Source organism: Tricharina praecox, assembly GCF_024521635.1.
Source record: "Tricharina praecox strain CBS 144465 chromosome Unknown BZA05scaffold_15, whole genome shotgun sequence".
In the NCBI taxonomy this organism is placed as follows: domain Eukaryota; kingdom Fungi; phylum Ascomycota; class Pezizomycetes; order Pezizales; family Pyronemataceae; genus Tricharina; species Tricharina praecox.
The window spans coordinates 734,984-757,035 of NW_026250417.1; the positions used below are offsets into that span (position 1 = coordinate 734,984).

At 55.3% G+C, this 22,052-nt stretch overlaps 6 protein-coding genes across 6 annotated transcripts; 4 read left to right on the forward strand and 2 right to left on the reverse strand.

Moving 5' to 3' along the window:
- Window positions 1-1,410: 1,410 nt before the first annotated feature.
- Window positions 1,411-3,052, reverse strand: BZA05DRAFT_354675 (putative endo-1,3(4)-beta-glucanase). Its single transcript, XM_051481366.1, has 2 exons — window positions 2,487-3,052; window positions 1,411-2,430 (listed from the first exon to the last, which is right to left on the reverse strand). The coding sequence occupies exons 1-2, from the start codon at window positions 2,598-2,600 to the stop codon at window positions 1,603-1,605; spliced, it is 942 nt and encodes a 313-aa protein (XP_051338756.1). The 5' UTR covers window positions 2,601-3,052; the 3' UTR covers window positions 1,411-1,602.
- A 2,218-nt stretch (window positions 3,053-5,270) lies between these two features.
- Window positions 5,271-8,543, forward strand: BZA05DRAFT_69362 (SNF2 family N-terminal domain-containing protein). The gene is made up of 6 exons (XM_051488565.1): window positions 5,271-5,630; window positions 5,683-6,505; window positions 6,558-6,618; window positions 6,673-6,796; window positions 6,852-7,057; window positions 7,111-8,543. The coding sequence occupies exons 1-6, from the start codon at window positions 5,338-5,340 to the stop codon at window positions 8,289-8,291; spliced, it is 2,688 nt and encodes an 895-aa protein (XP_051338757.1). The 5' UTR covers window positions 5,271-5,337; the 3' UTR covers window positions 8,292-8,543.
- A 1,988-nt stretch (window positions 8,544-10,531) lies between these two features.
- On the forward strand, window positions 10,532-13,782 carry BZA05DRAFT_419485 (uncharacterized protein; the record flags this gene model as incomplete). The annotated part of the gene is made up of 10 exons (XM_051485592.1): window positions 10,532-10,567; window positions 10,654-10,725; window positions 10,771-11,183; window positions 11,316-11,580; window positions 11,672-11,797; window positions 11,859-12,571; window positions 12,630-12,772; window positions 12,839-13,012; window positions 13,069-13,350; window positions 13,403-13,782. 10 exons carry the CDS (start codon window positions 10,532-10,534, stop codon window positions 13,780-13,782), a joined length of 2,604 nt encoding a protein of 867 aa, XP_051338758.1.
- Window positions 13,783-14,468: 686 nt separating this feature from the next.
- BZA05DRAFT_69510 (ubiquitin carboxyl-terminal hydrolase) lies at window positions 14,469-16,066 on the forward strand. The gene is made up of 4 exons (XM_051488567.1): window positions 14,469-14,763; window positions 14,861-14,955; window positions 15,014-15,257; window positions 15,359-16,066. Exons 1-4 carry the CDS (start codon window positions 14,728-14,730, stop codon window positions 15,932-15,934), a joined length of 951 nt encoding a protein of 316 aa, XP_051338759.1. The 5' UTR covers window positions 14,469-14,727; the 3' UTR covers window positions 15,935-16,066.
- A 1,212-nt stretch (window positions 16,067-17,278) lies between these two features.
- BZA05DRAFT_401008 (concanavalin A-like lectin/glucanase domain-containing protein) lies at window positions 17,279-19,669 on the forward strand. Its single transcript, XM_051483950.1, has 3 exons — window positions 17,279-17,932; window positions 18,021-18,326; window positions 18,395-19,669. The coding sequence occupies exons 1-3, from the start codon at window positions 17,506-17,508 to the stop codon at window positions 19,204-19,206; spliced, it is 1,545 nt and encodes a 514-aa protein (XP_051338760.1). The 5' UTR covers window positions 17,279-17,505; the 3' UTR covers window positions 19,207-19,669.
- On the reverse strand, window positions 19,635-21,989 carry BZA05DRAFT_401009 (uncharacterized protein). Its single transcript, XM_051483951.1, has 2 exons — window positions 21,385-21,989; window positions 19,635-21,329 (listed from the first exon to the last, which is right to left on the reverse strand). The coding sequence occupies exons 1-2, from the start codon at window positions 21,625-21,627 to the stop codon at window positions 19,896-19,898; spliced, it is 1,677 nt and encodes a 558-aa protein (XP_051338761.1). The 5' UTR covers window positions 21,628-21,989; the 3' UTR covers window positions 19,635-19,895.
- Between the last annotated feature and the right edge of the window lie 63 nt (window positions 21,990-22,052).

Consider the following 22,052-nt stretch of genomic DNA (forward strand, 5'->3'; position numbering starts at 1 on the left):
GTGGTGGTGGTGGCGGTGGTGGTAATGATGTTCCCATTTCAACTTTGTGTACGCCAAACTCGGGATTCCACGTCATGCACCCACTGAATTTTTCCATTCCACACGACGTGGTGGAAGTAAGGTTTCCTGGTCTGATCGAGGTTGCTTGCGTTTTCAAGACGCGCCATGGTCAGAGGGAGTGAATGCACAGGTACTCTACTTAAATACTTCAGTAGGTGAGATGTAGAGATGGTGGGGCAACCCTATACCAGGGCCGATACCTAAGCCCTTGTATAGGTCCTGCAGGCTACCACGGCCCGCTCACGTTCGGTTCCACGCTCAAGTCACGCGAGACGAGGTTCCATAGGTACCTGTTGTGACGGCCAGCTTTCATCTCAAATTTCTTACACATGTCTGTACTACGGTACTCGCCTCCCGAGTCCCACCAGAGTTCCGGACCAGACCGAGACGCACACCCTCGATCACTCGCCTGGGATCTCTTATCCGGCCGGGAACCCAGGTATCTAGTTAACTAGCGCGTTCGCCAGTCTCCACGGACCCAACAGGCCATGCTGCCGAAGCATGATGGCATTCTGCCATCCACAGCGGCGCAGCATTCCAGTCAGAACCAGTCCGCGAATCGGTGACCGGTGACCGGTAACCACCGTGGTAAGACATCTGACATTTTCGGGTCCTGTCTCATCTCATGATTCTCATCTATGATCTCCTCCTTTCACTTGCAAAATTCAGGGCATGATGGCACGGGAATGTCCCTGCTGACTACCTACCCACGACTCAGAGCATGCAACTCCGAGTCTCTGGCGCTCTGAATTCGAAACCGCCGGGCCGGGTCTGTAGAGTAGTTGCGCGTTTCACTGGAGGCTTGTACATGAGCACTTGCCCTAGCATTCCGGAATGGGCGAGGCAGTAGGCTCCCGACCGGGAAGCGGGGTTGGCGGGGGATGGGGGAGGGGTTTTTTTATCTTCGGCAGCCGGCAGCAGCTGACACTCGCTAAGAACCGCGAGCCTGCGTTTCCGATGTTGGGGTTGAGCCGTTGGGTTGGGGTTCCCGTCCGGGCTCCGACTTGCTGGGTTGACGGGTGCGGATTGTCAGCCCGCCGGGGTGGTTGTTTGGGCCGTAAATTGTAGGAGTCCCGGGGGCCCAGGGGTTCCCAAACCATGGTTCATCCTGTGCTTACATACTTACACACGGGTGAGCCCTGTCGTGGGGCAGAGAGTTTCATCGGCTGGAATGTGCCTTGCGAATATCTGGCTCGGTTCTTGAAGCTTCAGTTGGAAGTTTTGGAGGCGGGTATTACCTAGAGTGTGTACGTGCGATGATGGTGGCGGACCTTGGAGAGCACAATTGGTACCGAATACTGTGGCTCTGACGCACCGTGAACCGCTGATACTCAACAATAGGTAGACAATAGTTGAATACTGTTCCTAACGTTGTACGAAAACACATCAAGTGCTTGTATAATACACAGTATAAAACATACATACATAAGAAACATCACAAATATATATCCACCGGCCACATACCCACCGTCCACATATCCACCGTTCACATATCCACCGTCCACATATCCACTGTCCACCTATCCACCGTCCAAATATTCCTCACGAGCTCCAAACCTTCACACTGTTGATCCTCCAATACGCCTCCGAAAACGCCGCAGGGTTGTTCCTAACCCACTCTGCGCAGGTACTGGCCTTAGCCTGACACTGGCTACTATTACCCCACACGCTCCCCGCCCAATCTCCACAGAACGTCGTATTGATGATGATCCTGTGGTTCATAAACTTCTCGTCGATATTGCAGTCTCCCTGGAAGACGGCGACCGGAGTGCCCCAGTTCTCAGGCGCCGGGTTGGGAGTGAACATATCGGCGGGAGCCTGACCACGCGGGAAGAACCACACCTTGATGAAAGCGCTGTTCCACTCAGTGGCGAAGAGTCCGCCGCCGATGTTGTTGAACCCGGTGCCGTACGACATCGTGCGGGGATCGGAGAACACGCAGCCCTGGTTGGAGGCTTGGCCGGCGGCGTTGACGTCGCAGTTCTTGGTGAGCATGTTTCCGGTGCCGCCGCCGCCGTTCATGACGCAGCCGGGGGTGGTGTGCAGCGCCATGCTGTTCGTCGTGGCATCGTTGACGCCCTCGACGATGTCGATTTCGCCGGCCTGCGGCCAGTCGGCGGTCGAGCCGAGAGTCCAGAATGCTGGCCAGGTGCCGCAGCCGGCCGGCATGTGCGCGGCGTCGAGGATGATGAGCCCGCGCTGGAACGTCTTCTTCGATTCGAGACGAACGCTGGGGCGGCCAGCGTTCGGGTAGGCGTTGGTGGTGTCGACGCCGATGTACACGCTGGTGGGATCGGTGCGGATCAGCCCAGAGGAGCTGGCGGCTGACTGAGAGATGTAGCTGACCACGCCATTGGTGGGGTCGGCGCCCTATGAGATGTTAGCAAGGAATGCGTGTAGATGTGAGGGGGTAATAGGGGACGGACAGTGTAGAAGTTGAACTTGGTGAAGAAGTCCGATGGGGTGTAGCTCTCGGCGAGGACAGTGTAAAAGGCCGACACTGAGCGGACGAGGAGAAGGCTGCTGAGTAGGAGCTTCATTATGAAGAGATCTTGCGACTATGTTTTTGTTTTTAATGGATATTGAGCTGTCTGGTGGCTTGATTTCGAATATCTACTGGAGGAAGATGCCCATCTTATACCTCGATACATCTTGACTCCTGGGTTCAACAAGGCCGTGAACGTGCCCTACCCTGTGGAAGAAACTTCTGGAGTTGGTGTCAGGATCTGGGTAAAGAGATCAAAGGCCCGGAGTTCCCGTTGCAAATCATGCTGATTCCTCTGGGTGGTGATAGCTATGGGTGGGATAACCCATGATCCGACAAAGGGTTCGATATTGCTGTCTTCTGGAACTCCGAATTCCGATGATTGATTCGGGGAGCACCGGTATGGCTTCCTCGCGATGTCTCGAGGAAAAGCAAGATCACAGGTTGGTATCGTGTGTGAAATTGATTCCTATTGCAGTTAGCAACCAATTGTAGCCATGAGAGGGGAAGCTACTTGGATGGTTCGTGACGGGCTCGCATCCAGAAGGACAAGGAAAAGAGAGGACGAGGCGAGTGGACGAGGAGGTACGTACCGGCATGTGATACCACTATGTGTGAGCTTAAGCCTTCAACATGACTGGGTTCCCCATGTCGCGTGGCAACCTGTCAGGTACTATCATTTGCACATGGGGACCAATCAATGAATCAGTAGGCACTATGCTCCATGGTGATGCGGGAAGGACATCCTCGCCACAGGTTCCGGAGATTAGGACCCAATAGGGCATGTGGCATGCATATCGACAGCACTGGGCCATGGTTTTGCCTACGCATGCACTTGAGTTAATACTATACATCCGCGCCATATAGGATTCCAGAGCTTTCAAGTGACACCGTCGAAATCCAGTGCCACACATGGCTGCAACATGCGAGTCGACATGCAGCAACGATCTCACCCGGCGGTGCGGAATTTCTCCGTCACCTGGCGGTGGACGTTCCCCGCGTTCTTTAGTGGTTACGACGGTTAAAGGCGGGTTGGTGCTACGACGGCTCCCACGAGGTTGCCGATCGACAAACGGCCTTCCATGCTCGGTCTGTACTCCGTTCCACGTGTGTAGGCAGGTACTAGCACCTACACACGTTACGCGAACTTTTAAACGCACATCAGGCGGCACTCGAGGATGAGCATGTACTGTCACTCGGAGTATTGGCGCTTCTGGCCAGCACTGGCCGTTTGCACTGAATGGTGAGGAACACTTCGTCAAGCCAGCTATCTGAATTATAAATGGGATCAGAATATATCTGGTCTACTCGTGCCAATATCCGGATAAGTCGAATACACCATGATAAAATTGAAAAACAAAACATGCGCTAAATGGTAAAACTACTTGGATATTTTGGAGAGAAACTATGGTCAGGAGGAATGGGGAGATCACCGGAGACAAATCGGCCTTGTGGCCGAGAAGTAGCCTCTAAAACCTGATATGCACGCACATTGTAAATTATGCACTTGTATTCCCTCAAAGTCCCACGATGCATAGGCGACCTAGTCGCCGTTGTCCAGAGCCCTCCTAGGGATCGAAGTACAAACATATGGATCGTAGCCCCGTGGATCCGCCCGCCTTCAAAGTCCCCTCAATATGCATAGCAGTGCGCGTTTCATGAGTTGGAGAAGTACTCGCTGTCCACCCCGAGGTTCCCCGCACGGGTCGTGGTACTTGACCATGGTGACCACTGTCCTGCCTCAAAGGGTCATCAGCTCTCTATGTATGTACCGCAAGCGATGGCAGGTGTCGTTGTGGTCGGTCTGAATACTGTCGTCGTGATCAAAGTCCAGGTGCAAACGCCACAACGTTGACACGCGCCGCCCAGCCTTTCGTGAAGTCCACCTGCACAGTTGCGTCGCCTGTGTCTGACCAAGTGCAACGTGCGGCCGTTGAGGCCCGAGGGAAAATGCCCATGGTCTTAGGCTCGTACCGTAGTTATGCATACCCCTTACTTCGTGACCAGACACACTACATATGCCATCACTCGTTTCGATCACACACGGGGATCTATCAGGCGAATCTGATTTCAACTGCCGTGCGGGGAATCCCTTCCGACAACTAGGAGTTCGTGCCGTGGGTCGGGTCTAACCGAGCGATCGCTGTGCGATAGTACTGTACATACGGAGTTCCGTACCTAGTGCCTCGACAGAAATTGCATAAACAGGGAGCGTTGCATAGCGTCTAAGCTTCGTGCCTCGCGAGGCAGATCGATAAGTGCACTTGCAAGGGCACGTGTATAGTGGTGGGGTAAAGCTTCGCGCGTATCTAGATGGTATTTGGAATCTGGATCAACTTCCGCTGCCGCGATCTTCTACTTCCTCATCGGCTTCGCCGGACAAGCATGACCTCGATTCAGCCTTTCGGACGTGGATTCAGTTGATGAAGTCCTCTGAAGCCGGTTCCGAGTCTCCGTACGGGCCCCGGCGGCTACGGTGGATATTGCATATGTGGATTGCTACCGTCCTAAGCGATTTTCTCTCTTTGTCTCGTCTGATCAGCGGTTGATCCGGTAAGTATTCCGCACCGTTGAACTCTAATCCGCGCCGTTGTTGCGTGATATGACCGGTACATATAGTTCCGGGTGTTTCGGTGATGCATATCTATTTCCACGTGCGGAGTGTTGGTGTTACCCAATTAACATACCTAGCGCCACCCTGTCGCGTCTTCCCACAATCCCACAACATCGCGTCTCCTTCCTTATACCACCGACCATATTGACGACACAACACTCCCGCCAATAACCTTGCGATGAAGAAGTTCATCCCTCCACTCCTCACCCGGCGCGCTACGGCTTCAGTCGATGAGCCACCCGCGAAAAAAGCAAAGATCGGGTCGTCGGACGACAGCCCGCAATCAAGCTCATCTACGCCCACGGCAACCAGGCCGGGCATCAGGTTGACCTCCACGACTGCAAAGCGCAGGCCATTGCTCTCGGTCAAGAACCCTGTCGCCGCCAAACCGGCTTCAGCTTCCACATCGAGCACGGTCGCTACGCAGGGAACCGCCGGTGGTGGTACGGAGGACTATTACAATGTGCTCTGGTATGGCGGGAATCCCGTCCCGACTGCCCTAGATCCGCTGACATCTCCGTAGGCGCAAAAAGACAAACAAGAAACACAAGACCTTCGATGGCGACGGTGTCCTCTCGGTAGTGGGCGGCTACGCGACGCTGCAAGACTCGAGTGGCAAAGATCTCGGGAAAACGCTACTCAATAGAAAACTCGAGCTCGGAGACATTGTGTCGTTGGGTGGGAAAGAGGTGGAGATAGACTCGCTGCTCTCGAAAGCAGACTACCTTGCCGGAAGGCCTTTCCTTCGGGCTAGCAAGACTTCTACGGAAACCGAGTTTGTTCCTTCGACGATACCGTCCGCGATCAAGGGTTTCAAGGCACCATTGCTACATACCACTGTCATGCCAAAGAAGGCGAACTCGAAGGTTCCCACACCAAGACATGACCCGGCGGCCGAGAATGCGTTGATAATGCCGAGGCCAAATGCGAAGTCCATTCCGGCCGGGAAGAAAATGGTGGACGTGGTAGTCGATCCGTATCTTTCGCAGTATTTGCGGCCACATCAGCGTGAGGGCGTTGAGTTTCTCTACCAGTGCATCATGGGAATGAAACCGTTCGAAGGCCGTGGAGCCATACTGGCCGACGAGATGGGATTAGGAAAAACTTTGCAGACAATTGCGCTACTGTGGACCTTGATGAAGCAAAATCCCGTTTACGGAGACAGTCCCGTCGTAAAAAAGGCGCTGATCGTCTGCCCAGTCACTTTGATCAACAATTGGCGCAAGGAGTTCAAGAAATGGCTAGGAAATGAGCGGATAGGAGTGCTTGTGGTGGACTCCAAGACTAATCTGCGGGATTTCATTGCGGGAAAGACGTATTCCGTTCTGGTGATCGGATATGAAAAGGCTGGTTAATTCGCAAGCAGTTGGCTTCACAGATGTACTAATTTTGTCTCAGTTACAAAAAGTCCACACTGAGCTCAAGAAGGCTAATATCGACATTGTGATTGCTGATGAGGGTTGGTATCCTGGTACTCCAGTAATTATCTCATGCGTACACTAACACTACCTAGGACACCGTCTCAAGACGGAGAAAAACAAGGCAGCGCAAGCCATCAGAGCCTTGAATACACCGAGAAGAATCATACTCAGTGGCACACCGTTGCAAAACGATCTCCATGAGTTTTTCATTATGGTGTTAGTATTCTCCCCCGACTGATGCGCATGGTGTAACTGACCGAGGTGGTGATAGTGATTTCGTCAATTCAGGTCTACTGGAAAGCTACGCCACGTTCCGCAAGGAGTTCGAGAATCCGATCGTAAAGAGTCGCCAACCAGGTGCCTCTAAGAAAGATGTCGAAAAAGGTAAAGCCCGTAGCGACGAGCTGGCCAGAATCACCGCAATGTTTGTTCTCCGTAGAACGGCAGAGATCCTTTCCAAGTATCTGCCTCCCAAAAGTAAGTTGTCCATTCAATTCCAGTTTAATGATGCCAGTGGCTAACCAAACCAGAGGAATTTGTCATCTACTGCCGGCCGACATCCCGCCAACTGGAGGTATATCGCAACATTCTTAAGTCGTCTGCCTTCAACAAATGTCTCGGTAGTGCAGACAAGTCACTATTGTTGATCACGGTACTCAAGAAACTCTGCAATACACCAGGGCTCCTGGTGTCCGGAGAGAAAGAACAGAGCGAAAACGTGAAGGCCCTACTTGCTGAAGTGGATCCGAGGCTCCTCGCATCTAGAAACGCATCGTCAAGTGGGAAGCTTCGAGTCCTAAACCGCCTCCTCGTCACGCTCAAAAACCACACCGAGGAAAAAATCGTCATCGTTTCCAATTACACCAGCACCTTGGACGTCCTCCAAAACCTCCTCATCTCCCGCGGCCTCTCCTGGCTCCGTCTGGACGGTGGCACACCCAACGAGAAGCGCCAGCAACTAGTCGATAAATTCAACAATACAAACAGCAGCACATCCTTCGCTTTCCTCCTCTCTGCCAAAAGCGGCGGCGCAGGAATTAACCTAATCGGCGCCTCCCGCCTGGTCCTCTTCGACCTTGACTGGAACCCCGCCACAGACGCGCAAGCAATGGCGCGAATCCACCGCGACGGCCAAAAACACCCAGTATTCATCTACCGCCTCCTAACTACCGGCTGCTTCGACGAAAAAATCTTCCAGCGCCAAATCACCAAGCAAGGCCTAGCCGAGTCCGTCATGGACAACAAATCCGGCGCGTCAGCGTTCACCCAGGCGGAGCTTAGAGACCTGTTCTCGCTTAACGAAACGACGGAATGCCAAACCCACGACCTCCTTGGCTGCGCCTGCGGCGGAAAGGGCTACACTACTGACCCCATCGTCCCCGCGCTTACCGACAGCGACAGCGACGACGAACTCCTCTCACTGCCAGGGTTGATGAAGGCCTCCGCCGCGAGCGAGGACATCATCTCTGGCCGCTCCGTAAAGCAGGCCGTGGAGAAGGAGGCGCTGGGTGCATTGATGGAGTATGATCACGTTGCGACCAAACTGCTGGAACCCCCGGAATCGAGCGATGATTGGACGCGAGAGCTGGATGAGGACGTGGATTCCATGCCATATAGGGATATTAGTGTGGAGGATGAGGTGCTCATGCGTGTCCTGTGTGAGAAGGCGAAGATGGAGGAGGTTAGTTTTGTTTTCCAGAAGTGCTTTTAACGGACCATAAACACAGTGGTGCGTGTTTACGCTGCTATAGATGGTATCTCGATATGTGTTATGTGTTATGTACTGTATATAGATGGGAATCTGGGGGGGATAAGAGGATAAACTGCTTAGAAGCATTAGATGGTTACATTTTTTTGTTTGTTTAATCATTGATTGCGTGTTATGTAGATAGACCATGGCAATATATTCACACTCCGCCTCGCCCCCACGCTTCTTCGTCAGGAGATGCCATGAAAGAGGGAGTGGGGGGGGAACAGCGGCAGTGACCCCAGATCCTCCCCCTCGCTTCGGCTCCTCTCCGCGTGTCTTTCTTCCCGTTCCTCAAGCTCCCATTCAGAGACCTCACTTGCCTTTCTTGCTCAGCGCATCAGATGATTACAACGGATGGAGCATAGAGAGACCAAAAATTCTAGGGTGATACCGAGTGATTACACCGTGTTCCCACCACTAAAATTTGAGAGGAAAAAAAACTGCTAGTACTGTAAATGAGCCGCATCCAGTGTGCCGTCTTCTCTTCCGACCGCGTGAGTAGGTAGCCCTGAGACGTGGTTCATATGCCATCACTCGGCTTCACTGCGGAAAGAAAAAAAAGGGAAAAAAAGGGGGGGTTTTCCGTTCCTTTCTTTGCGGTGTAAATTATGGCGAGCTGCACCTCCTTCTATTGACCCTATTCTACTTCTCACATTCTCGAGTTCTCAGCAGTGCTGAATAAACATCGGCTGCATGCTCGTTGTCGACAAAGTCGAGGAGAGTCGCCGTGTCTTCCGTTCGAGCTCTCCCGGAGGATTAAAGCGATACCCGAGTGCCTCGGTGCGAATGCATGTAACAGGCTGAATGGCGAGAGAGGAACTTAGAAGTTCACGCCTGGAAGCTCTTGGAATAGAGTATTGTCAATCGAGACCTCTACTTGGTTCGAATTGCTACGGCAGTTGCCTCTGGAAGAGCTATGCTCGCCAAAATCCAGAACTTGGAATGTCATAATCCCCCCATCGAGATAGACATACGGGGTACACACGGAAAGACGAGGCTTGGAACAGTGGTTTTGGAAAAATGGGCTTGGAATCGGCTCGGTGAATGGGGATTGCGAAGGAGCCACTCGGTTAGAGTTGCGATCTAGTTCTCGGGAGATCGACAGTGGAAAAAAGTCTTGTCCGACCTTCCACCGCCACACTAAGCCGGCCCGCTTATCTACAGTTTTTCTTGCACCTGTCCGGGCCTCGTCACGAGCGCTCACTTGCTCTCTTGGTTTTTGATCGGACCGGCCCAGTTAACGGCTGCAAACTGTTCGACCTACTTAGCCCTACAGATCGGAAGAAGCAGGTACGGCTAGAGTTTTTGTTGATTTGCTCGATGGTCTTGCATGTTTAACGCCACCGGTATTTCAGCATGTACTCTACATGCCCCAGAATCGTCCGACTCGACAGCGGTGGGAGAAGACGCCGGATGGAGATGCTCGCGGAAGAAGGAGGGGCCGGGCCGATTCAGGCGAATACGCGGAGAAGAGATCGAAGAAGGGCCAAAGATCGAGAGCGCAGGCTGGGGGAGCTGCAGAACTGTTAGATGCCCCGCATGAGCAGCAACGTTTGTTGGCTAAAAATAGCGCAGCATCCAGGGCTTCGCCCCTCCGACTCGCAGCACACTTGACGATGTCGCCGACTCGCCGTGTATCTATCGCTTCGTCCAATCTGAGCTCGCTAAGCTTCTGGCCTGCTTCCGCTCCGGGAAGTTTTTTGCTCGTTTGGTGGCGATCGAGCACGCTTTGCAGCTTAGTCAACGGGCGAAGTGGGGCCATAAACGCGGCTCTGGCATCGTATATTCTCCCTTTTCCGGCGCACAGGAACCGTTCGACTCTGTAGATGTAGGCGGACCCGGACATAGAGAGTGAAAAAAAAAGGGAGCGAGAGGGAACTCTACTCTGGTGGGTCTGCTCACTTCTACCCGCCTCTTTGTCATACCCAGGTCGAACTTCGATTTTTGCAATACAGCGCGGCGGATCCTCGTTGCCCATCAGTCGTTACTCTCCATACCTCCCCCGGCCCTCCTCCACGCTCGCGAATCCCCCCCCCCTAGTCTCCCACCGTCCAGCTAGCCGATCTGTCCGTGCCTTCCACGTTTCTCACCACCGTGATAAGTCCTACATATCTCCTCCTGCGTCCCGACAAGCCCAACTTTTTCTCGGGAGTCCGAAAGGCCCATCGCTAGTCGTTCTTGGGATCTTGTCTCCAACGACAATGGCGTTCGCGTATCAGGGGTTCGGCTTCGGAGAGGTGCGATGCGATGCGCTCCCCCCCCCTCCTCTCCCCACCCCCCAACTGCGCTGCTGCTGCTTTCGTGAAGAAGCACTTCAGTGCAGAATCTCCCTTCCTCTTCATCCCCCAAAGCAAAGGAACCCGAGACCGTGTTGTGTGAGCGAGAGCGAGAGCGTGTATGTGCTGACTCTTGGGGCCCGGCATGCCTGCGATCCGTCTAGTTCTATAAAGCCCAACAGAAGCTGCAGGAGATCCTCGAAGCTTGTTTCCTCGGAGTGTTCGATGCGCCCACCACGTATCTGTCGCTAGCTCGGACTCTCGAAGGCCTGGCCGACAGGATCGAGCGCCTTCTTGACGAAAATGGAAATCCGAACTCGTCGATATTGCGCGCCGACAACAAGCCGCCGGCACAGCAGATGCTGCGCATAGCGAGCCATGGCCTCATCGAGAGCCTCAACCACCTCGAACGCGTGATACCCATCGACGAGGCCAGAAGGGACCCTGGGGATATGCGTGGTCACAATGTCGTGTACAAGCTGTCAATGCATGGCGAAGAGACCGTGCTGGGCGTCTTGACGGAAAAGTTCCGCTTTCAGACCTGGAAGTTAGATCTATTTTTCAAAGTGCTGCGCAAGTAAGACGGATTTTTTCAACTTCCGATTGCTTCTGTCGATCGTGTCTTTTCCTCGCCGTTGAAGACCTACTACGTGCTTCGTGGTGGTGATGGAGTGGTGGAGTGGCTTGCTGACGCAATCCCCACGATTAGGAGCAAAGTGTCGCAAACCCTCTCTGTCTACGATGGCGTTCAGAGACGCCTGGGAAAGCACTTCGAGGAGCTCGCCGCTCGGAAGTCGACGGCATCGTACAGCACCACGAGCAGCTACGGCGGAGCGGACTCCTCGGGAATCCAGGAAATCGACCTCATCCAGCGCTTCCAGGATGCGTGTGAGTTTGGCGGGAGTGGTCACAATTTTATCTGGAAACTTAAGCCCGAGAGCACGCTCTTAATCACACTACACTGGGTTTTCAACGTAAGCCACAGCACATATATCTCCGGGTCTGTGGTGATTGACGCCTGATGAATTCTCTCGCACACAGCTCAATCGAAATAATGACCCCAAGCAACTGCCCATCGAAGCCTATGTCAACCTTATGAAATGCTCCTGGTTGCTCAGGGTGACGACGCCCGAGGCCGGAGTTGAAGGTTTCTCGGATGAGGTGCGGACGATGATAGGTCTGCTCGGATGTGTGAGTATCTCCCACGTGTGGAAACGGTCGGATCATGCAGGGGTTAATGTGGGAACCACAGGATGTTGTGTATCGGCTTCAAGAATACTTTGACCAAGAAGTGGAACCGCCAACACCCCAGGAGCTGATGGAGCGTGGCAACTTTAGCATTTTCATTGACGGTATCAACAAGAAAGATATCGGTGCGGGTCTGGTGAGAACAGCAGTGCCGACAGCATTCCCTGGCGTTGAACCCGATCCGCCGCTCCGGTTGCCACTGCAAGTTGGCAACGGCGATTTCCACATGTCGGATTCGCCTTTCAACCGCTTCTCCCCCATCGAGGAGCCGGGCTCTGCAGGAACGGACTTGCGATCCAACAGTATGGACATCGACAAACGCCATCTGCCAGAACTTTCTATGGCATTGGCCGAGCAGCGCGGCGGCCCCTCGCGTTCCATATCTGCGTCCCCGTATGCCGGGGACAGAGATTTTCAAAACGAAAACGGCAGCAGCAGCGGGCCCTCCTCTCTTCACAGTGCATCGAATTCTATATCGTCGCTCGGTAGTGCTCGGATGGGCCACCTCGGAGTCGGAGTCGGATACTCTCCGGAGTTTTTCCCTACGACGCAGCGCATAGGCCAGCCACATTCAAGGCCATCAACCTCGGGAACAAGTGGCCCGCCTGCCCCGCGGAAGCTCAAACCGAACTATAGCTGGAACGAAATTGTGGACAGGGAGAATCTCGGCGTGAGACCGGGAGAGATAGAGATCCTTCCGAAGGATTTCGAACAGATGTGCGTTTTGGTCCTTCTCATGTCAACTAAGCCTGATTGAAAGCTGACCTGGTTGAAGGCACTTGATGGCGTCGTACACTGGAGATAGGCATGGTCGGTGGGACAACTGCCGTGTCAGGATTTTCAAGTTGATGTCGGACAAGACACTTCGGATGTTGACGCTGATGGATGGCTTGGAAGAGAGTATCGATCAGCGAGTCGGTGAGTGGCAAGCGTGGCAATCTTGGGTGGTCAGTGGTGGAGACTAAACAAGTAACTTCCATGTAGCATACGTCAAGGAGGCCGAACTTGTCCCAGATTATGGCTATCACCAAAACCACCCCATCATCTACATCCGCAAGACTCACAAGCAGGATCCGTTCTTACATGGAAACCCTCGGAAGATTGCCGGAAAACCTATGCCACCGAGCAGTCTCTACTACAAATTCAAGACCGCTCGCGGTATTTACTCTCGTGGGCATGCTGCGGGTGGTTTCGTTTGCTGACCGGCCCATCAGATATGTTCAACTTTCAGTTCGCACTACTCGGAGAAGCCGTGGAAACAGAGTGCCAAGCCGTGCGCACCGTGCGCTTCAAGAAGAGCCTTCGTGACGGCGAACACAGCCACTACAAAGCGCGTATCCAGCTCTGGAGGGAGGTGGACAACGACACGGAAGTTCTTGCCAGCGTCCCCAGCGTGGCGCCAACAGCAACCAGAGAAGCATGGGCGCGGCCGAACCTAAAAGTGCACACCACTCGCATGGTGATGTATTGGGATGAAACCATCACCACTTTCTTCAGTCTGTCCCCTCCCACCTCTTCCTATCGGGCATCGATCTAACATGCGAGTAGTTACCGACTCCATCGACATCGACATCCGCCACCAGCGGCGGTGCTCGGTCCGCATCCGGCCGAGCTCGCACAAAACGTTTCAGAACCCGACATCTGTAAAAGCCCGGACGTTCGGATCCCGGGAGGCACCGGGAGGCTTCCGGTTGGACAAGAAGGGGCTTTTCCCGGATGACGAAGAGAGCTTTGATGATTTCAAGTGGTTTGAGATCGAGTTCAATAGTCAGGAGGAGATGAACAACTTCTTCACCGAGTTCAAAAAGGCGCTGAATCTGCGGCGGAGGGAGCGCTGGCAGATCGATGAGCTCAAGAGGTTGGCCGCTAGAGGCGTGCCGGCGGGCGCCGAGGTCACGGTTACCCCGTCGCAGGCTGTAAGGAGATGATGGGAGATGCATGGTAGTTAGCTGGCGGGCAGAATTCTGGGACGTCTTTTGGCTGTTTGGCTCAACCACGATATTTTGGATTCGAGTGGATCTATTTTGCTTTTATTTTCGTTTTCTTTCTTTCTTTCTTTTCGGAGGGAATATGGTATGGTGTTTTGGGCGTCTCATTTCCTGCTTTATGAGCTCTCTCTCTCTCTCTCTCCCTCTCTCTCTCTCTCTCCCTCTCTCTCTCTCTCCCTCTCTCTCTCTCTCCCTCTCTCTCTCTCTCCCTCTCTCTCTCTCTCCCCCTCTCTCTCATCTGTGTTCTGTGTTCTGTGTTCGTATCTGCACCTTCGCGCGTCGGGGGCGTTCGGTTTTTCAAACTTCTTTTTTCTTTTTCTTCTTGATAGTTAGCCGTCAGTTCAGTTCGGGTGCGATGAACGAGGTCTGTATGAAACCGAGCTGTGCAATAGATTCGAACTGTCTACATCACATAGTCATATGGCAAGAGGCGCTTGTGTGCTTGCGCATGCGCGTGGCGGGGGGAAGGCCCTGGATCGGCAGTGCATAAACCGCCTACTCTATGTATGTACAGCTGCCCCACAGCGGGGCAGTGGGCAGTGGCTTGACTGCGTGTAGGACGACACTTCTTGGAGGAAGGTATGGCGATGAAGTGAGAATGACTTCTGCGAATGCTGTCTACATAGAGTGATTCCGCGAGTGAACATAGAGTTCATATGTCGAGTAAGGCTACGTCACTAACTAGCGTTGAGTTAAGCGGCTCTTCCCGCTCAGAACGACAGGCAGGCAGGAACATCATCTAGCTGCAGCTCCAATTCCATCTGTCGTCTCTCCCCACCACCCACCGTCGACCGCCCCGCCAACCCACCTACCACCTATCAGCTTTTCCAGCTGTACCAGGTGTACCACCGCCACTTCCATCACCTCACACCACCAGCCCCAACGATGTCGGGCGGATGGAATACGATTGAATCCGATGCTGTCAGTTCTCGGATGCGTCTGCATACCTAGCTTGGTGTGGCGAGAGAGAGAGAGAGAGAGAGAGAGAGAGAGGTAGCTAACGTACCGTCGCCTCCAGGGAGTGTTCACATACCTCGTCGAGAACCTCGGCGTGAAGGACGTACAGTTCGAGGAGATGATATCGCTGGACTCATCGTACCTACAGCAGCTTCCGTACGCTCCCCCGCCCCTCCCGTCCCCTCCCACCACCAACCCCACTAACCACCCCCAGCCCCGTCTACGGCGTAATCTTCCTGTTCAAGTACCCCGTGGGGGAGAGCAAACCCTCGGATGGCACTGCGGCGGATGGCACGTTCGACCCCGGGGCAGCCGAGAACCTATTCTTTGCAAACCAGGTCATACAGAATGCGTGCGCGACGCAGGCGATCCTGTCGGTCCTGCTGAATCGTGCGGATATCGACGTCGGAAAGGACCTAAAGGATTTTGGAGAGTTTACGCAGGCGTTTCCGAGTGATGTAGGTTGCTTTTCCGTGATGGCGGGGGGATGGGGTGGGGTGGGGATGGGCTGGGGGATGGGGGATGGGAGAGTGGCGGGCTGATTTGGGTGTTGGGACAGCTAAGAGGCGAGGCGCTCTCGAACTCGGAGCTAATCCGGACGGTGCACAACTCATTTGCGCGATCGTCGCCGTTCGTGGACGAGGGGTCGCGGGCCGCGACGGAGGATGACGACGTCTACCACTTCATCGCGTACACCTCGCTGCAGGGCTCCTTGTACGAGCTCGACGGGCTGCAGCCGGCGCCGATATCGCACGGCCCTTGCACCGACGCCGATTTCGCAGAGAAGATCATTCCCATCCTGCAGCGCCGCATAGGAAGATACCCTGCCTCCGAGATAAGGTTCAATCTGCTCGCGATGATTCAGGATCCGAGGGTCAGAGCGAGGGAGATCGGTGATGAGGATACGCTGGCACGTGAGGAGCAGAGGAGACAGGCCTGGCTCTGGGAGAATGAACTCAGGAGACATAATTTTGTCGGGTTCGTCCATGAGGTTGCCAAGGCGGTTGCGAGGAAGAAGTTGAAGGAGGGCGCGTTTGAGGTGTGGATGGGCCAGGCGAAGGAGAAGGCGAAGTCGAGGCACGCGAATAGGAAGCAGGCGGCGGCGGCGGCGGGAGGCGATGAGATGGAGTACTAGGATTCTACCTACATACTGCGGATATGCTCGGCGAGATCGCGAATCATGTCCTTCACTGTGTAGAGATCGTATAGCGTATACCTACCTCATACTCGCACATTCCGTCCCAGCGATTGGCTTATGCATATGTTCGGGGGATGCTCTAAAAGGGGAAGCGTTTACATCCTGCCATAATATGTATGATAAACCCAACGAACGAGATGTATGTACCGTATGCATGCCATATACGGGGTTTAAGAATAGTAATGAGATGTACCTACTACCTACTGCCTATCGTTGGCGAGACGAGGTGAGTGATTCAGGGACGTCGCAGATCTCATTGGTGTGGTTACAGGCGCAAAGACTGGGCAGTTTGATGATCTGACGGGTGTCTCATGCAAGCGATTCGGCCGCGGGCTGTGAGTGTGTTGGCGTGAATGCTTAGCCTCACGAGGCAGGAAGGCACTGGGCAGCGCCTCGGGCTGGGTGTCGGACGTGGGCCGGGTGGTTGGGGCGGAAGAGAAGGGGGGAAGGGAGAAGTTGGCCGCGACGGTGGTCATGATGAAACGCCGGTAGTCACCGGCAGACGGCCGTGGTCTTTGCTGGCTTCCTGGCCTCGGGAGCGCGGAGTATGTGTGATAACTTCAACATCCACTCTCCCGACGCCACTCTTCCGGAGTCACCTGTAGGCCAGTTGTTGTGTATTCTACAGCACATACTTCTGCCTGTCAATTCTGCTCTCCTGTAGATAACTACGGAGCACAGATATTCCGGCCGTTCCCTCCCTCGGGTTCGAGCACACGACACGGCCTCTCCTCCGCAGACGCCCGCCCCCGCTCATCCCCGCCAGTGCCAGTGCCAGTGCCAGTGCCAGTGCCAGTCCGGCCGTAGTGCGGCTAGGCTAAGCCCTGCAACAGCGATAGTTACATAACCCCATGCGCCGCTGGGTACAGCGCCTCCAAGTCAAGTCCCCGTTCGTCCAAATCACGCCAAGGCATAGGTAACAGTCCCACTGCCATCCATCCATCCATCCCTTCCCTTCCTTCTTCGCCTGCCTCGGAGCAAGCAAGCAAGGCAACAGAAAACAAAACCCTACATACCTACGCCTATGCCTATGTCTGGGTCTGCGCTTTATGTGATCTATTCTACGTAACGTAACAGCGCGGATCTGACTTACTTCTCTCTTACGTACTGTGCTGCTGCTGCTGCTTGATCACTTTACTTTACTTTCTTTTGCTTTGACGAGCGAAACTGCTCACTCAACAAGAAGAGAAGGCGAAGGCGTTTCTTGCTTGTTCGCTCTTATCCGGCAAAACCTCCGCAGCTGACACTGATCGGGCGAGTCGAGCTCTCTGAGTCTGAGCAACCACCACCACCACCACCACCACCACCACCACCACCAACGAGTCAACGACGGCTCGCACTGCACTGCACTGCACCCATCACCCAACACCCACCACCACCCACGCCCACGCCCACACCAACCGACAACGACGACAACCTCCAACACCACCCTCCGCGCCGCCGCCGACGAAGAAAATCGAAAAGAAAAGCCGCGAACTTGGAAGCCGTCGCCTATTACGCAACCCTAAATGGCGGCCTCCCCACCGCGGCGACGCGCCCGGCCCACCCGCATCAGCAGCAGCAGCAGCTACTTCCCCGCCCCGCGCTACAGCCCGACCGCATCGGCGCAACAACAACAAGTCCACACAATGCCGTACCTACTCGCCTTGCCCACACCATCGGCACCATCACCACCGAGCGGCGGCGGGGGGGATAACGGCGCAACCGGCCGCGGCATCATAATCGGGCTGCTATCGGCGTTCGGCTCGGCGGCGCTGGTGGCGCTGGTTTTTGCGTTCATATACTTTTTGCGATACACCACGCGCGGCCGGATACTCCTTGATGCCCTGGGAAGACCGGGCGAATATGATGATGAGGCGCTCCGGGCAAAAGAGGAGGCTGAGGCTATGGAGAGAATGGATGAAATGGAGAGGTTGGAGTATTTACGTGCTAAGTGTCAGTATTCTCCCTTTCTCTCGTGTGGGCGGTGTGGGCGGTGGGATGTTGGGTTGGGTTGGCTGGGGCTGATAAGAGGTGTGTAAAGCGTTCGTCGAGGCAAATCCGCCAGACTCGGTCCCGACGGATATAAGTTTGTCACAATTCCTGGCCATCCAGGAGAAAGGTGTATCGGCGTGGGAGTTCGAGGCGGAACTGGAGATTGCGAATTGCTTTGTTGAGGCGCGGACGGAGGTGGAGTTCTACGACTCGGTGTGTTCGGTCCAGAGCAATCTGCCCGTTCCAAAGCAGAATGAAGTTTACTATTGGGAGGCGAAATTGTACGACAAACCTGAGAACACGCTGGTTTCCATTGGCATGTCGACGAAGCCTTACCCGATGTTTCGGTTACCTGGTGAGCCTGCTTCGAAGGGGGTGGGAACGATTGGTGATCGATCGCCTACTGACTTTTGGCGACGGCAGGATGGCATAAGCACTCCCTCGCGTACACCTCGACCGGCCACCGCCGCCACAACCAACCTTTCGCGGGCACAGCCTATGGCCCCGCCTACATCCAAGGCGACGTAATAGGCGTTGGGTACCGACCGCGCAGCGGTACCGTCTTCTTCACCCGCAACGGCAAAAAACTCGACGACGTAGCGCACGGGCTCAAATCCTTCAACCTGTTCCCGACGCTCGGCGCGAACGGCCCGTGCACCGTGCACGTCAACTTCGGCCAGCTCGGCTTCGTCTTCATCGAAGCCAACGTCAAGAAGTGGGGACTCGCACCGATGAACGGCTCGCTCGCGCCGCCGCCGCCCTACGGCTCCGAGCACGGCAGCATCCTCCTCGAGGCCGGCCAGCGCGCCCCCGCCGACGGCGGCCGTGGCGGCGAATACTTCGACCACGGCCGCGGCCGGGAATTCGGCACCGACCACCACCAGCCCACCTCCCCCGGCCCCGCCCGCAGCCCCAACGAAATCGGCCTTACAGACATCGAGCACCTGCACCACCACCACCCGCACCCGCACCAGCATGAGGTCGTCATCCGCGTCGAGCCGCCGCCCGACTACGCCAGCCACACCAGCGGCAGTAGCTCTGAGGGCGAGGAGGAGGACGCCGGCGTAGACGCCGCGGGAAGAAGACGCGCGAGGAGGGAGCGCGAGCGCGCGAGACTGCTCGGTCAGACTCCCGCGTATAAGGATATTGTCCGTGAACGGAGTCCTGGGAATGGTGGCAGGTGGAGAAGCGGTAGTGCTCCTGCCGCTGCGGGACCAAGTGGGTCGCGTGCGTGATGTTGCTACATTATGTAGCTGGCAGGCTTCGCGTTATCTTCATTTTCGTTTTCTATTTTTCTTCAATGCATGGAGGTGGTATTGGTTCGTTGGTTCGTTGGTTGTATGGCAAAGGGGGGAGTTCTTGTGTGTTTTGCGTTTCCGTTGGCTGGTTGAGTCCAGAGAGTGGGTTGAGTGGGATTGGGATCATTCATTGCTGTTGCTAACTATTCATCATCATCATCATGACTCTCTCTTTTCTTTTTACTCTATTCTACTCTATTTGTGTGTGATCTCTGAGCTTCCTGCATGTTTGCATATATCTACTGGCTGTGATATGCTGTGCTGTGATATAGTGGGATGTATCTAGTGGGATGTAGTGGGATGTAGGTTAGTGGGGAATGGAAGATCATACGATGTCACCCGCAATTGGCACTTGAGACTTGAGGTGTATGTATGAAAACCATGGTATCGCATTCTTTAGGACGTATCCTACTATACCCTCCATCGCATCCCATCGCATCCCATCAAAGTCGTAAATCACAATCACAATCACAATCATCTCAAATACAAAGCCAGCCAAGCACACAAAGCCAATCAAGCCGCAAAGCCACAAAGCCAAAAAGCCACAAAGCTATCACACGTAACAAAGACTACCTATTCAAATGGCAAAAAAACCCACCTCCCAGTGAGAACAAGCAGTCAAACAATCACAGCACGCCCTCGACGACCTCCGCGCCCCTCGCCTCGGCCGGCTGGGGCATCTGCTCATCGTCATCACGCTCCCTCTCCGCACGCTCCCTCTGCTCCCTCTCCTCGCGCTCCCTCTGCTCCCTAGACCTTACCTCCTCCTGCTGGCGCTCGATAGCATTGACGTGGCGATCATGCCATCCGGGCACCAAACTGGCCATGAAGATCATCACCGCGCGCTCCGCGTTCCTGATCACATCGCGCATGCGGTCCTCTTGGCGGTTGATCAGTAGCTGGGCGGTATTTGCTGGGTTGAGTGGGTGCTGCTGCTGCTGCTGCGGGTTGTTTCCGGGTGGTGGCGGGTAGATAGCCTCGACGAGCGGCCGCACAATGTCGTTCATGATGCCGGTCTGCCAGATGAAGATGATGACGGCGATGGAGCCGAGGTACAGGGTGCGGCGCCAGCCGCCGTTGCCGGTGAACAGGATCACGAACACGGTGAGTTTTAGTGCGAGCCAGAGGTGCGCTGCGCGGTCGCGGATCAGGTGCTGTAGGTTTATGCGGCGGGCCGGCGGGTGCTCGGCGTACAGGGCGCGGCGGAGCTCCTCCATGTGCCGTGGCGGAGGTGGGACGCCATTTGGGTAGGGGTTGGGGTTGAAGCGGGGAGGGGGGAGGGCGGTGTTGGGGATTGCTGGGGGGAGGTGATTGGAGAAGTAGCGGGGTGGGGCTTGGGCGCTGCCGACGGGGCCAACTAGAAGGGAGTGCGGCCGGCCGAGACGGTCTTGGAGGAGGAAGACGGCGCTGCTGGAGGGGATGGCTCGTTGCGAGATGTGCAGGGGCGCGGTGGCGAGGCCCTCTTCTTGGTCGAGTTGGCGGAGCTCGGCGAGGAGTTCGCGACGGCGCGCGGAGGTGTCTGGGCGCGGGGAGAGCGGCGTGTTGGCGGTGGGATTCACACTGTGCAGTGGTGCATCCAGATTGGCTGCCGGCTGCTCCAGCGTTGGTATCGTAGGAGAAGCCGAAGCCGGCGCCGTAAAGCTCGTCGACGGCTCTCCGCCAAGCGGGCGCGTCCCACTGGCAGGTACTCGCGCCTGCGCACCCGGAAGCGATACACCGCTGCTCACCCCAAAACTCACGCTTCCAGATCCTCCGGCATTCAAAGCTGCCCTCTCCGCACGTAGCCGTTCCAGAATCTCAGTTTGAGCTCTCACTGTCTGCCGCAGCTCCCCCATGGACATCGGTCCACGGTCCAGTCCCGGGACCAAGCCAGTGAACGGGCGTAGCAGTGGATTGTTAGCTATGTGCGCGGGAACAGGAGGTCGAGATGAAGTCGAGGGTAGGATTCGAGTCGGCTCCTGCGCCTGCGCTTGCGGACGGAATGCGGCGGTCGTGGTTTGGGCGGTGGACACGTGCGGCGGAGGACTAACGACCAGATGCAGCGTGTGCACCTGCTGCTGCTATACGTCGAACGGGTCAGCAAGCTTGCATGTTGGGTACAGTACAGGAGCTTACGTCTCCGATCAGAGCATCCTTGACAGTACAGCTCCCGTCCAGTATCTTGCCCCGGTAGATCACGCGCTGCTGCTCCAGCGTTGGGTTGGATTCCAGCGAGGCTTTGATCAGTAGCTTTAGCGCGTTGATGGTTGTGTTGCCGTCGACCGTGTAGGCCAGGTCAGCGGGCACGCCGGGGGAAGGCGACATTATCTTGAGGCTGATCTGGGAGGCGTTGGCACTGGGGGGAGGAGTGCTTGCCATGGTGGCTACGGGTGGGGGTTAGGGGGTTGGTGTGAGCTTGAAGATGGATTGTCGGGCGGGTTCGGGAGCTGTGTGTGAGGTAGACTTTGAGGTGGAGAGTACACGTAGAATGATTGCGGTAGTTGTGGTAGCTGTGGTAGCTGTGGTAGTTGTATTTGTTTATGGAGCTCAGTGTTTGCTTTGAATATTGTAGTGGGTGGATTTGGTTAGTGCGTGTTGCGAGAGCAAGAAAGGTGCGGGTGCTAAGGTAGGCTGCCAAAGCAGTAGAAACGTGCTGTTCTCGGGCCTTTTGCTGCAGGGCCGACGGATATTTGTCTCCACCGTGTCATCTCGTCATCGAGCGAGAGCGACGACATCTTTGCCGGCCTTCTTGCTCGGGTAGCTATCGCGTGTTACCCGGTCGGATAGCTGGTCGAGTGCCAGTT

What these genes read in the sequence shown, in the direction of transcription:
- BZA05DRAFT_354675 (XM_051481366.1), bottom strand. Translation starts at nt 2,600, where the DNA reads ATGAAGCTCCTACTCAGCAGCCTTCTCCTCGTCCGCTCAGTGTCGGCC. An exon ending in CCAAGTTCAACTTCTACACT is followed by an intron (nt 2,431 to 2,486) that starts GTCCGTCCCCTA and finishes AACATCTCATAG; the next exon opens with GGCGCCGACCCCACCAATGG.
- BZA05DRAFT_69362 (XM_051488565.1), top strand. Translation starts at nt 5,338, where the DNA reads ATGAAGAAGTTCATCCCTCCACTCCTCACCCGGCGCGCTACGGCTTCA. An exon ending in CATGAGTTTTTCATTATGGT is followed by an intron (nt 6,797 to 6,851) that starts GTTAGTATTCTC and finishes AGGTGGTGATAG; the next exon opens with TGATTTCGTCAATTCAGGTC. An exon ending in CAAGTATCTGCCTCCCAAAA is followed by an intron (nt 7,058 to 7,110) that starts GTAAGTTGTCCA and finishes TAACCAAACCAG; the next exon opens with AGGAATTTGTCATCTACTGC.
- BZA05DRAFT_69510 (XM_051488567.1), top strand. Translation starts at nt 14,728, where the DNA reads ATGTCGGGCGGATGGAATACGATTGAATCCGATGCT. An exon ending in ATACGATTGAATCCGATGCT is followed by an intron (nt 14,764 to 14,860) that starts GTCAGTTCTCGG and finishes CGTCGCCTCCAG; the next exon opens with GGAGTGTTCACATACCTCGT. An exon ending in TCGTACCTACAGCAGCTTCC is followed by an intron (nt 14,956 to 15,013) that starts GTACGCTCCCCC and finishes AACCACCCCCAG; the next exon opens with CCCCGTCTACGGCGTAATCT.
- BZA05DRAFT_401008 (XM_051483950.1), top strand. Translation starts at nt 17,506, where the DNA reads ATGGCGGCCTCCCCACCGCGGCGACGCGCCCGGCCCACCCGCATCAGC. An exon ending in GGAGTATTTACGTGCTAAGT is followed by an intron (nt 17,933 to 18,020) that starts GTCAGTATTCTC and finishes AGGTGTGTAAAG; the next exon opens with CGTTCGTCGAGGCAAATCCG. An exon ending in CCCGATGTTTCGGTTACCTG is followed by an intron (nt 18,327 to 18,394) that starts GTGAGCCTGCTT and finishes TGGCGACGGCAG; the next exon opens with GATGGCATAAGCACTCCCTC.
- BZA05DRAFT_401009 (XM_051483951.1), bottom strand. Translation starts at nt 21,627, where the DNA reads ATGGCAAGCACTCCTCCCCCCAGTGCCAACGCCTCCCAGATCAGCCTC. An exon ending in AGGATGCTCTGATCGGAGAC is followed by an intron (nt 21,330 to 21,384) that starts GTAAGCTCCTGT and finishes TTCGACGTATAG; the next exon opens with CAGCAGCAGGTGCACACGCT.